The 13,055-nt window shown below is 39.6% G+C and overlaps 1 protein-coding gene across 1 annotated transcript; it reads left to right on the forward strand.

Moving 5' to 3' along the window:
• Nucleotides 1–1,363: 1,363 nt before the first annotated feature.
• Nucleotides 1,364–13,055, forward strand: pgm1 (phosphoglucomutase 1). The gene is made up of 11 exons (XM_059340538.1): nt 1,364–1,675; nt 3,657–3,819; nt 3,930–4,073; nt 5,846–5,971; nt 6,376–6,566; nt 7,226–7,380; nt 7,511–7,626; nt 7,727–7,862; nt 8,614–8,797; nt 9,716–9,850; nt 11,222–13,055. Exons 1-11 carry the CDS (start codon nt 1,430–1,432, stop codon nt 11,309–11,311), a joined length of 1,686 nt encoding a protein of 561 aa, XP_059196521.1. The 5' UTR covers nt 1,364–1,429; the 3' UTR covers nt 11,312–13,055.

Below are 13,055 nucleotides of genomic sequence, written 5' to 3' on the forward strand. Positions count from 1 at the left end.
TTTCAGCTCATATTCTAGGCTGTTTTGATTGGGCTGTGTAATTTCAAACATGTAAGATTAGTCTCTGAAATGAAAGGGGGATGCAGGGAAAATATCAGTAATGCCAAAATAATGCATCCACCTCTCAGTCAGATATTTTTTAGCAGCACATACAGTATGTTGAGCTGTTTTGACCAGACAGATTCATAGGCTAGGCATAGGCTTCATAGGCTAGAGTTTCATAGGCTGCATGTACATTAATATTGGTTAAAATACAGGGATGCAAATCCCTGCACGTAAACCATCCATACTGCCAAATATGCATACACCTCTTAAATTCCTATTAAAAAAAAAAATCCAGAATAATTTTACTTATAATTGGCACCCCCCAGGTAAATACTTCCACAAAATAGTATTAAGAAAAACATTAACTGAGGGTGGTGGTGGGTGGCAGGGGGGCCTTTACATTGTTTTTTAAAAACCCTGTCTATGGCCATGTTCAGCATTATTTACCATTCTATAAAATTGTTATGTATTTATTTACAATAACCAAATATGCATTCAAAATCGTCACACTGTTAAAATAATCGGCTATGTCATTTTTTGTAAAAATTGTTTTTTGTTTTTTTTGCCTATATCATCTCCTCATGACGCCGGCTACCTATGGTAAAATCGCCTACATCCCCAGTTGATCAGATCATGTGATTTTACCCCTTTAAGATAATGGCCTATGTCAAGTGTGTGACTTAAGTGGATTTATTATGCCTAAGTCAAAATAAAATGAGACTTAGGCAATTTTTTGAACATGCCTTTGTGACTTAAGCAAGATATGGTAAGACTTTATTTTGAAGGTGTCTACATAAGAGTGATATGAGCGTGTAATAAACATGACATGGGATGTGTCATGAACATTAATGACACTTTGAAGTAACATTAATGCTCATGATACTTGTCATGTCATGTTTCTGACAGGCTTGTGTGACTCTTATGTAGACACCTTCAAAATAAAGTGTTACCATATCTTGCTTAAGTCACAAAGGCATGTTCAAAAAATTGCCTAAGTCATTTATTTCTCTTAAATTACATAATTTACACACATTGCTATTGCCATGCCAATAGCCATCCTATGGTACATCGTTTTGAGTGAAAGGATCAATAAATGGCATATGTTACACTTTTGGTGAAGTTTTTTGTATTTCCTGCAAAATTTGAAAATATGAGAGGCAGGGTGACGAAATACATTATGTGTCAAAGCCTATGGTCAAAGCCTCGTGAAGTTGAATGAGAGGAAATCCTCCATGATCTCTACTAGCCCTTTAACCCGAGGAGGCGGGTCTATGAGGGGGGAGTTGTCCGCTGTCTACGTGCGGCTCCTGTACCACTGCAGTCGCCTCCTCATCGGGATTGCGGATCACACGGGGCGACCACAGGTTCTCACTAGGGGGTCAAAATGGTGAAAGTAACAATAGTGAAGACCAAGCCGTACACGGACCAGAAACCCGGGACGAGCGGACTGAGGAAGCGGGTGACGGTGTTTCAACAGAACCAGCACTATGCGGAAAACTTCATCCAGAGCATTATCTCTGTCATTGAGCCTGCCGAGCGCCAGGCTGCCACTGTGGTGGTGGGAGGAGACGGGAGGTTTTTCATGAAAGACGCGATTCAGTTGATCGTTCAGATCGCTGCTGCCAACGGGGTCAGTAGGAGAAGGACATATTGTCCACCTTTGCTGCCCCCCTGAATGTGTAAAGTTAGCTAACGTTACTTAGCACACTAGCTAAAAGCACTGACTGTAAGTTAGCATGTAAGCTAGCAAGTTAACGCAGGACAGGTTTGACGGCTGTAGTCTGCAGAACAACTCTTTTTACTTAACTCTATTTACTTCAATACAATGTTGTACTCTGTATGGTCGTTTGTGGGCTAGTGCAGTCACGAACGTTAGTTAACATTAGCTACCAGGAGAGTTATTGAACTTATTGCTAACAGTAACTTTATGTTATTTGTATCGAAAGTACACAAATAAGTCATGTCATGTATTAGCTTAAGATGCAGTAATTATGTGGTCACAGTTGTTATCGTAAGAGTTAAACGTATTGTCTACTTTTAAATTATGTAAGTGATGAAATGGATAGAGAGCTGGCCTTCAGTCATCTGTTACATGTCCTTGCAGGCTTCCCATTCCCTTGGCATGACAAGAAACACTGTTGGAGTAATGATGACATTACTTATTCGTCATGCTTCAGTTAATAGTTAATATTCGACCTAATGTAACTACTCGACTATTCTCATAAAGTTAGAAGCAGTCAGTGGACCCTTGTGGTAAAAGACAGATGTCTGCAGCACTCGTCTGTTTTTTTTCTGCTCTGGCTCCCATGCCAGCCTGACCGCGGTGATCTTTTAGAGAAAGTGCACGAAGGAGGCCACTTGAATACCAGAGCTTTACCTTTGACATTTAACGCTGCACACTCGCTCTAAACGCCAGCGTCTTTTCTTTAGCGTATGAGATTAAAGCATGATTTATTTGATATAGTCTTGCACAATGATAGTAACAGGCAAAACAGGGTTGAGTTTTGTTAAATGAAGCATTATATCCTAACGTCGTGTTGTTTCATAACGAGCGGTGCAGAGATGCCACTGGCTGCCTTCTCTCTGATGCTACTGAATTGGTTTTAACCAAGCAGAGGGGGGTGTGACATGAAAACGTGCAGCCAGTCACGTTGCCCTGCATATGTCTGTAGCATGCATAACTGGGGGGAAATGGTACATACGGTACATTTGCGTTTTATTCGACAATTAAAGCCTTTATACTATCCTATGCCCATATACAATTGCAAGCACAAGAGAGCACCATCATATTTAGACATGACATCATGGTTGCTCTATAGACTGAATATGTGACCTTCTCTCACATGAGATTGCCACTCTCTCCTTGTGCAGCTACTGCAAAGCAGTGATTGCTAAATGCAGTGTCGTCAGTGATGCCAGTTGGTTGAAGTTGCTTAAATATGTCTGATATTTTTCAGTTTCTCCACAAGTGGTTGGTGTGAAGAAATGAAGCAGTGGAAATACTGCTGTTGCCAAAGTTGCACAGACAGGAGCACTTATGTACATAAGTTTACACAAAGCAGCCCAATGCATGTTTAAATAAAGTTCCTGGGTTAAGATAGTAACACAATTGAAATAAAAAAGAATCTACAACATATACTCTGTCTACTATTATGTAACCTCATTTGGCATTTCTACTATGCACATTTACATTTAGTTTTTCTGATTTCAAGTAATTTAACGATAGATAGAATGATAGATAGATAGATAGATAGATAGATAGATAGATTATTGAAAGTAAACTTGAGATTGATTCAGTATCTAAATCACAGCTTCCACTCTGATTTATAAACTGTCATCGTGACTTTACTGATGTAATGGTGATATGATACACTTTGTGTTGACATCAATGTTAAGCCGCCATAGCTAATGACAAGGAATGACATACCTGACACACTCAAATCAAGCAATGAGATGAGAGAAAGGCTCTGTAAATCTTTTCATAATCTTTTCATGTCACCAAACATTCAGCATTCAGCATTTTTGTGCACTTTAACTTGCTCTCTTCACCTGTGTGTATACATATTTGTGTTAATCTGTGTGTCCCTGTGTATTAATGTTCCCTTCTGCAGATTGGCAATCTGGTGATTGGTCAGAATGGCATCATGTCCACCCCAGCAGTCTCCTGTGTGATCCGCAAGACAAAGGCAGTGGGTGGCATTATCCTCACAGCCAGCCACAACCCCGGAGGCCCCAATGGGGACTTTGGCATTAAGTACAACATCTCCAGTGGAGGTGAGTGGGGACTGTGTTGTGTAATCTTGCAAGATTTAGCTTTTGGCCACATTATTTGCCACATGTCTGTCAGTTCATAATTTCTAACCAGCCTTTACTTTTGTCCATAGGACCTGCTCCAGAGGGCATCACAAACAAAATATTTGAGATCAGCAAAACCCTGCAGGAGTATCACATCTGCCCAGAGCTGAAAGTTGATCTGTCCAAGATCGGCAAACAGACCTTTGAAGTGGAAACTTTTAAGCCCTTTACAGGTATAGAAAGTAGTGTCCTGATCTCACCTGAAAGAGAATTCATTTATAATAGTTGATGTCATTGCTGTCAAAAATGAATATTTACCACCTGCAACGTGGTGGAGAATGTTGATTTGTTTTAACATGCAGCTATTACTTATTATAGGTAACTGTTGGTGATTTGTGTAATCCATCCAACACCCATAGAACTAGTTTGACCGGTGTTTGATGAAATGTAGTTATCTTCCCAAAGTCTTTATCTAGGGTTGCCGCGGGGTTTTAAAAGGTAAATAAAAAAAAAATAAAAGCCATTTAAAAAATGAGGCCATTAAAAAGTAATAAAAAGTAATAAACGTCATCTGGCGAGGTATTACATTTTCGAACCATCCGCTGTTAAGTGCCAGCAGCAGCACCGTCCAAAAGGCCGCAATGGGAGCCACAGACAGCAAACTGTGTGCGTAGCATCCACATTGTGAATTGAGGTTCCAGAGTTTCCGCTATACTCATTCAGTAGCGGCGACCCGCCGCTGCTATATTATGCCCGCCGCTACTACAGAATAGGGGATTGTTTTTTTAAAAACTGTGTAACAGTGAACAGTCTTCCGCTCTCTCACCGCGGGGACGAGCGACTGGAACAGTGCCAGGATGTCAAACACTTGAGATGTCATAACAACCGCAACAGGAGCGCTCTGTTAGCATCACTCCAGTTTCTAAGTGAGGTTAGTCAGCCTCCACTTGTTTTCCAGGTGCTTGTATTTACTAAGCATTACAGTAAGAACATGTTACACCCGCCTTCAAAATAAAAGCAAACATTTGTAGCTTTCAAAATAAGAGCACATGGATGTGTTAGCAGAGTCCACCACAGAGTTTACAAGAATACTGTCAAAATATGATGCCTTAATTAAACAGAAGAACCCTTATTCCCCTTTACAATAATTCATTAAAATGTGCAACGATTAAGATGGAATAGTGGCATTAGAATGTGCGAGAGGCCACCAAATTTAGGCCTTTAGGACAAAAAAATATTCTCAGGGGGAGCATGCCCCCTACTTTGTTCAGGTACTCCCATCATAGTCTCAGAAAAAGTGTCATTTTTTATACTTTATAAATTGCTGATTGATATTTACACGCTCACAGCAGCCAGGGGACAAATAACCCTTTAACCCCCGCTGCTGAAAAAATCCTCAGGAAACTCTGGGTTCTGTGGTTATAGTTATAATTAGTTGCAAGTTACCTCTTTAAATGGTGATGAAATGTGTTACTCCTTGTACACTCCTCCTACTCGTCACTTTACTTTTGACTGTTTACACAAGTCCTTTCATTAAAACGTTCTGTTTTTAACTTTTTTTTAAACCTTTGTGATTTTGTGCCCCTTCATGAGAAGAAAATGATAGACTGTAGCGGTTGAGAAGTGGTGTGTGCTCTCCCTACACATTACAATGAAATAACATTTTGTCTTGGGTTAGGGTTGAATAGCAAATAATTGTGTATAGGTCAGTGCTGCTATTAAAGCAAAAAGTATCAAGTAACTGTGATATAGGCAATTGATTTGACTTGAAGTTAAACAATTACAGTAATCAGTTACTTTATAATTAGTTACCTCCAGCACTGAAGTTAGAAAGTTTGCCGCTAGAGTTGCAGATCTATGTTGTGTTGGTACTAAAATATATTGTGGAGGTATTAAAAAAGGTATTAAAATGGATTAAATTCAACTTAAGTATTTCTGTATATACCATTATCTCAACATCTACTGCTGTCTTAATTGTGCTCTGTTTCCTCTTTATTTGTCTCAGTGGAGATTGTGGACTCTGTGGAGGCCTACGCTGAGATGCTAAGGGGCATCTTTGACTTTGCTGCACTGAAGGAGCTTCTCTCTGGAGCCAATCACATTAATGTCCGTCTGGATGCTATGCACGGAGGTAGGAAACAGCACAGCACAACTTCAGACTTTTGTGACATTCAAAAATGGGTGCAAAGTCTTTGTTTTGGACCTAAAATCAGAAGGCGGAAACTGTGTCCCTAAATTTAAATAAGTTGGATAGTCTAAGAAGATAATTGAGTTGCGTGGTTTTAGTATATACATGGTTTTAGTATACACAAATATTATGTAAACCATACATAAACGTAATTTGATCATTTTCTAATCCTTTGACATATAGTCAATTGAATAGTGTTCAAACGTTTGTCACTTTTGTCTGTATGTTCTTTATGCATTCTGTTTGTATTTATATTTTACCCAGTGTCCCACCTTTTTTGGATTTATGGTTTTAAATTAGTCTTTGTATTTCTCCCCTTTAAACACTCTCTTTCTCTCTCACTCCAGTGGTTGGTCCTTATGTGAAAAAGATCGTCTGTGAAGAGCTGGGTTCTCCTGCCAACTCAGCAGTCAACTGTGTCCCCCAGGAGGACTTTGGTGGCCACCACCCTGACCCCAACTTGACCTACGCTGCTGACCTGGTCAACACCATGAAAGGAGGAGAATATGATTTTGGTGCAGCCTTTGATGGTGATGGTGTAAGTCAAGCTCTTTGTTCTCAGAAAAATATTATACAGCAGTTTAATTGGACAGTGTATTGGAGAGGGGAGAGAGCAGAGTTGTTAAGTTCTTGAACTTGGATTTGAATCTATGATGTCATCTCGCATTGAATTAATTTAATAAACTCTGGTCTATTGAGATTTTAATTGAATGTTTTTCTTTTTAATAGACTAAAATAATGAGCCTAAGGCCTGTAGTGAGACTGAATTAAACTTATTTTGACTTTGGCATGGCATTTAATGAGGACAGTGAATGTTTTTATTTAGCTGTTTTTCCTAACTTTCCCCCTGATACTTTTCTCACATTTTGTGAAAAGAACAGACCAAATTTTAATATAAAACAGGATTGCTTATAGAAGAAAATAGGCTGAAATCATTAAGCCACACTCATAACTCATACTCGTAATGAGATGTTTGTAGAAAATATGTTTCGTTTTATCTTTTGAAATCTCTCTTTGAGGAAAGCTTCACATTTGCTTCTATATGGAGTCAGGTGTCCATAGAGACAATACCTTTGCAAGAAACCTCAGAGTGGTTGTCACCAAACTTCCATGTTGTCAATTAAGAAACTACTTAATTAATGCCACAAATCCTGTCTGCTATTTATGACTTTTGACCGGTTTGTGTCCCAATTTCAGGACCGTAACATGGTGTTGGGTAAACACGGCTTTTTCGTGAACCCCTCAGACTCGGTGGCTGTCATCGCTGCCAACATTACCAGCATCCCTTACTTCCAGAAGACTGGTGTCAAAGGACTGGCCCGCAGTATGCCCACCAGTGGAGCCCTTGACAAGTAAAACCCACACAACATAACTGCCAATCTAAACTTTTCCTTCTTCGGTAAACTGAAAAAGTGCTGTTCCACATCAGTTACAGAGCAGCTTTGTCTAATGTGGTTCTTTGTGCCTGCCAATCTGTTCCAGTGTGGCTAAAGCTCTGCAGATGCAGCTGTACGAGACTCCAACAGGCTGGAAGTTCTTTGGTAATCTGATGGATGCTGGAAAACTTTCACTGTGTGGAGAGGAGAGCTTCGGCACAGGTGATTGAATGTCATCAGGTGAATGAAAAGTCATGAAAGCAGTTCCCCCTCACCCCCTCATCACTCACCCCCCTCTTTTCTCTCTCTTCTAACCGTGCAGGCTCAGACCATATCCGTGAGAAGGACGGCTTGTGGGCGGTGCTTGCATGGTTGTCAATCTTAGCCACCAGGAAACAGAGCGTGGAAGACATCATGAAGGATCACTGGCAGAAGTTTGGCAGGAACTTCTTCACCAGGTGAGGAATGATCCCTGTAGAAAAGTTTATAAAGTTATTTTCTTTTTAAGCATTGTTGATCCCAAGCCTTCGTTTGGTTGAAACAGTTGGAAGAGCTCATACAGGGATGATGCAGGGATGTAGGTTGCTCAGGTGTTACTTTGGCACCCTCTAGTGGTGAATAAGAGAATGGTAGCACATAGACTGTCAACTCACATTGCAGTCTCTAGACTCTCTTTTTAAAAGTTTGATGTGTTTTCTGTGATTATTGTGACCAATTTATACTTTTCTTTCAATTTTTCAATTAGGAAAAATCTAAAGTAATCAGTTGCAGAGACTTTTATGACTATCTAGGGATGGGTATTAGGTTAGGATTTTTATTGACACCAGTATCGATATTGATTATTGAAGCTACTCTCTTATTTGGTACAAAAAAGACATAAAAAAGATGTGCAAAGATTCAACCGTTATAAGCAAGGAGAGCTAATACACTTTTGAACGTTTTGTCCTGTCGGCAGCTTTGACATCATAAGGGAGCTTGAAAAGTCTAGCAGTTTTAGACCTAATTAACATTACAATACTGAAATCAGCTCCACGAGCCTATCTATACTTCTCAATTTCGATCCAGTCAGAAACCGGTCCTCAATATCATCCCAACTCATAACAAAACTAAATAAGAGTTTTTGTTTTACAACCAAAATTATCAGTTATCTGATGCTAGTTAGAAACCATATTATATTTTTGCACCAACCTTATCCAACCTCACGTCCAGGTACGACTATGAGGAGGTTGACTCAGACGCTGCCAACAAGATGATCAAGGGTCTAGAGACGGCGATGTTCGACCCATCTTTCGTAGGAAAGAAGTTCTCATCGGGAGATAAGACTTATGAGGTGGCTATCTCTGACAACTTTGCTTACACAGACCCTGTGGACGGAAGCGTGTCCAAAAACCAGGTGAGAGGCAGCGAGACAGAATCCATTTATATTTTATTATTTGTTCTCCCGATTTTCCATCGATTAGCAGATCCAGTCCATTACTAAGATGGATGTATGAATTTTTTGTTTTGTTTTTGTACAATGTTGTGCTCAAGTTTATATTTGTGGAATGTTTGTTCAGTCCACTTTAATTTCAGATAATGGAGGAAGTCACAGTATAAAAGTATTCAGATCTCTTATTTGAGTAAAAGTACTAATACCACACTGTGAAATTACTCCACTCCTAGTAAAAGTCCTGCATTCAAAACTTACTTAAGTAAAAGTCGAAAGTATCAGCATCAATTGTACTTACAGTATCAAAAATAAAAGTACTTATTATGCAGAATGGACCCACTCAGATTGTTTTACATATACCAAATATATTATTGGATTAATATTATGATGAATTAATGTAAGCAGTATTTAATTTGATCAAGATAGGGAGTAAAAAGTACAATATTTGCCTCTAAATGTAGTGTAGTAGAAGTAAAAAGTTACATAAAATGTAAATACTCAAATATAGTACAAGTAACTCAACATTGTACTTGAGTTAATGTAATTAGTTACTTTCCACCACTGGAAAGAGCAAAACAGTTTTTCTAAAAACATGAAGGCATCCAATCCATAGAATGTCTGATCCAGTCAATGGATGGAGTCGATGTTTCCTAATTAGGGCCACGGGGCAATCGCACCGAGCACTGGCCCCTACAGCAATAGCTGTGATAGATAAGAGATAGACTATTGAAAAGTATGTAAGAATATCGAATGGCCAATGACTAACTACCAGTTGTGCTATTGCAGCTCATAATTCTACCTCCACATGTTTTCCAGTTACTGTGCAGGTTTCATTCATCATAATCTCATGTCTGTCTTTCTCTGGTTCTCTCGCTCTCTCAGGGCCTCAGGATCATCTTCTCTGACGGTTCTAGGATCATTTTCCGTCTCAGCGGTACAGGTAGCGCCGGAGCAACCATCAGGCTCTACATAGACAGCTATGAAAAGGACCCCCAGAAGATTTACCAGGACCCACAGGTCAGCACAATAAGGAGTATTTCCAGCCAGCTAGATCCAGTGAGAGAAAGACTAGACAATGAAGTCATCAGATGGGAAAATAAACATTAATGGACCAGCACCAGTTTTTCTTTTCTCTTGAGTATTTCAATATATCAAAAATCACAGAAAAAGAAATCGGATAATAAGGTTATTAATACAGTTTGACACCCCATCGAGGTTAAAGCGGTCAAAGTTTAACTCACATGGACCCCAGAAAGCTTCAGTCTGGTCTATAACCTGCAGGGCAGCCAGCTTGCATTGGGTGGAGCTCTCCAAAACAAGTTCCAGAGCTTGTATTCAACTTGGGACATGATGGAGATGTTTGGCCAAGTCTTGATTTATTGCAGCTTATCAGGGCCAGAATGAAGAGAGGGGAACATAGCACAAGGGGAAAATAAAGTGTGTGAGTTCCAACTAGACACTTCATAACGTCGTTATGACTGGTGAGGACAGGGAGGTGATGTAAAACAAGAAAGTAAGACCAAAAAAAAGTGAATGAAAGTTCTACACGAGCCCTTTATCCTCTTTGGTGCTCGCACACCATGAACAGACAGATAAGCAGAAACATATTGCTTCAGAATCTTAACTTGACAGATAAATAGCCGGTGGGTTAATGGTTCAGTTGGCTGACTATGGGCAGGTTTGATTTAAGAGCATTAACTTCAGATACAAGCAGGATTTGAAGGAAAGAGGAGGCACTTCACAATAAATATTTCACGTATCTTCCAACAGCTGTTTTGTAAATCCAGGTTCTGGTTCGTTTTGGTGTATGATAGAAGGTTATTATATTGTGTACAGTCCTGTTATGTACACCTCATAAAATACATGTATTCTGACAGGTACTCTGTAGGGTTGAAATTCAGTTCACCTGCCAACCTAAAGGAAATGCATGAGCAGCTCCTTCACGTGGTCGCATCATTGATATTAACTTTTTTTTTTTATTTCTTAAATTAAATGAATAGATTTATACTTTGGGAAGTATACTTATTTGGTTTCTTGCTAAGAGATACACAGAAGCATCGATACCACTCTCATTTCTGTACAGTAAATATGAAGCTACAGCCAGCAGTTGCACACATTTTCCTGAAACATATAGTGCTATTTCTTAATCTAGATTGTTTTGTTGCGAGTTTCCGAGATTGATAAATAGCACTACTAAGAGGAAAAATGTATGATTTTTTTATTTTAGGGTGCACTGTCCCTTTAAGTGTAATATTGTAGTACAAAAAGGCCACATTTTTACAGCTGAAGGCAATACAAGGCTATAAGAAAATGCATGCATGTGTGAGAACAGCATGACCTGTGCAGGAAGTCATATGTTCTGGGTGTTTGTGTTGTTTCTTTGTGCAGGTGATGCTGGCTCCCCTGGTAGACATCGCCTTGAAGGTCTCTCAGCTCAAAGAGAAGACCGGACGCACCGCCCCCACTGTGATCACATGATTCCTCTGCCACACTGCCTCCACTCACTCTCAGCAACAGGATACCTCTGCTCCCTCGGGGGTGAAGCTGCCCTTCAGTGCTGTCTTGGCTTCAGTTCCTGGGCCTCTTAGAAATAGAGCTGGACAAAAAAAAAGTGAAATGCAGGCAGAATACGAAAAAATACATGAGGAGCTCTTGATTTCATCTTAAACTTAAAGTTATCTACTGCCATCGTCTAGTGTTTGAGCAGAGTGTTAATATGCTGTGTAATTAAAATACGGGAGAAAATCGGCCAGAGATGGTCATATAATTTATATACAACACCTGCTAGACACACAGACATTAATATTTAAATAATATATGACATAAAGATTGAAAAGTGGACTGAAAAACTTGAATAGAAAGTGCCTCGTGCACGCTTTGGAGCTGTTTTTAATCATGTTATTGGCCATATCTGTTCCTGAACCATATCATTAGATGGAGAAACTGCCAAACTGACCATGAATCAGCAATTTGGGGCAACCTCACCTTACGTTTCCCTTACTGACCTGGTGCCTTCCCCTTCCTCTGCTCTCCAAATCCACCAAAACAGCCTCTCTCTCTCTCAACCTGAACCATATCACACAGCTAAAGCCTTGAGAACTCACACATCCATCATTAATAAAATAACTCACATAATAGAAGCCCTGTGTTCATGTCTTTAATTAGATTTCTTTGTCCTTTTTAATTATTGCTTGCGACAGTGTGCATTTAAATCATACGTGAATGTTTATCACAGGCTTACTAAAGTACCTTTCCCTTCAACAAACATAGTGTTTGACTAAGTTTTCAGGCCAGCTGTAATTGCCTTAGCAGACTCGTCTCTCAGACGAGAGAGAATGAAACAAGAGTGTTTTGGGTCAGGTGGTATTAATGATACGTCTTTTCAGCCGGGAAATTATTCTTTATAAACATAAAGATCATGTCCTGCAACCAGTGAGCCAAGTCGCAGGACAAGCCTTACAGGAGAATAAGTGCTTCTAAAAAGTCAATGCCTCTCCAAAGACATTCCTGAGGCAAGCAGAAAAGCTTTAACTGATGAATTCTCTCCCTCCCCCAAGTCTTCTTGTGTAATGAGATAGTCACTGTAATCCTGATTAACGATTAGTTATCAAGTGTCAGGGGGTTGGGGTGATCCCACAGGCTACATCTAAAGACAAACAGTCAAGAGCTTAAACAGATTTAAATGGTTTTTAATGCTTTAAAATGTATTTTTTTTCGCAAGGGAAATGATTAATGTTTGAGACTAAATGTACTGGATTGGTGTCAACTTTTCTCTCACACGACTCCCATATCTGGACGTAAATTGGCTACAATTTAGTTAATAATAGTGAGGGTGGAAAATCAGGTGCACCCACACACAACACAGAGGGCGCTCGGTGTTCCTTCTCGCCACGAAAGAGAAAATTGGCCTCAATCACAGATGGCACATTTTCCACCAATTTCCGTCAAGCATGTCAGTGTCATTCACACACAATCAGCTCCACCTGTTTGCACTAATTTTCCCCAAAATACATGGTTGAATAGTAAAGGTTCCTGAGCTGGAACTAATTGACCATTCATTTTGCATTCTCTTGCAGAAATTTGAAAGGTTTGATGTATGACAAAGTTACTTTGGTGCTTTCTACTTTTCCTGTAATTGTCCTGACACAAGCTTCGAGACACATATTTCAAATAGCATTGTTGGCAATTAGGAGCTAAATCTGAATAAATGTTTCCAATCTTT

This window comes from Centropristis striata, chromosome 9 (genome assembly GCF_030273125.1).
Source record: "Centropristis striata isolate RG_2023a ecotype Rhode Island chromosome 9, C.striata_1.0, whole genome shotgun sequence".
In the NCBI taxonomy this organism is placed as follows: domain Eukaryota; kingdom Metazoa; phylum Chordata; class Actinopteri; order Perciformes; family Serranidae; genus Centropristis; species Centropristis striata.

Excerpts from the sequence above, each read along its gene's own strand:
- pgm1 (XM_059340538.1), top strand. The coding sequence starts at position 1,430 with ATGGTGAAAGTAACAATAGTGAAGACCAAGCCGTACACGGACCAGAAA. Across the intron at positions 1,676-3,656 it reads AGATCGCTGCTGCCAACGGG|ATTGGCAATCTGGTGATTGG; the intron begins GTCAGTAGGAGA and ends TCCCTTCTGCAG. Across the intron at positions 3,820-3,929 it reads GTACAACATCTCCAGTGGAG|GACCTGCTCCAGAGGGCATC; the intron begins GTGAGTGGGGAC and ends TTTTGTCCATAG.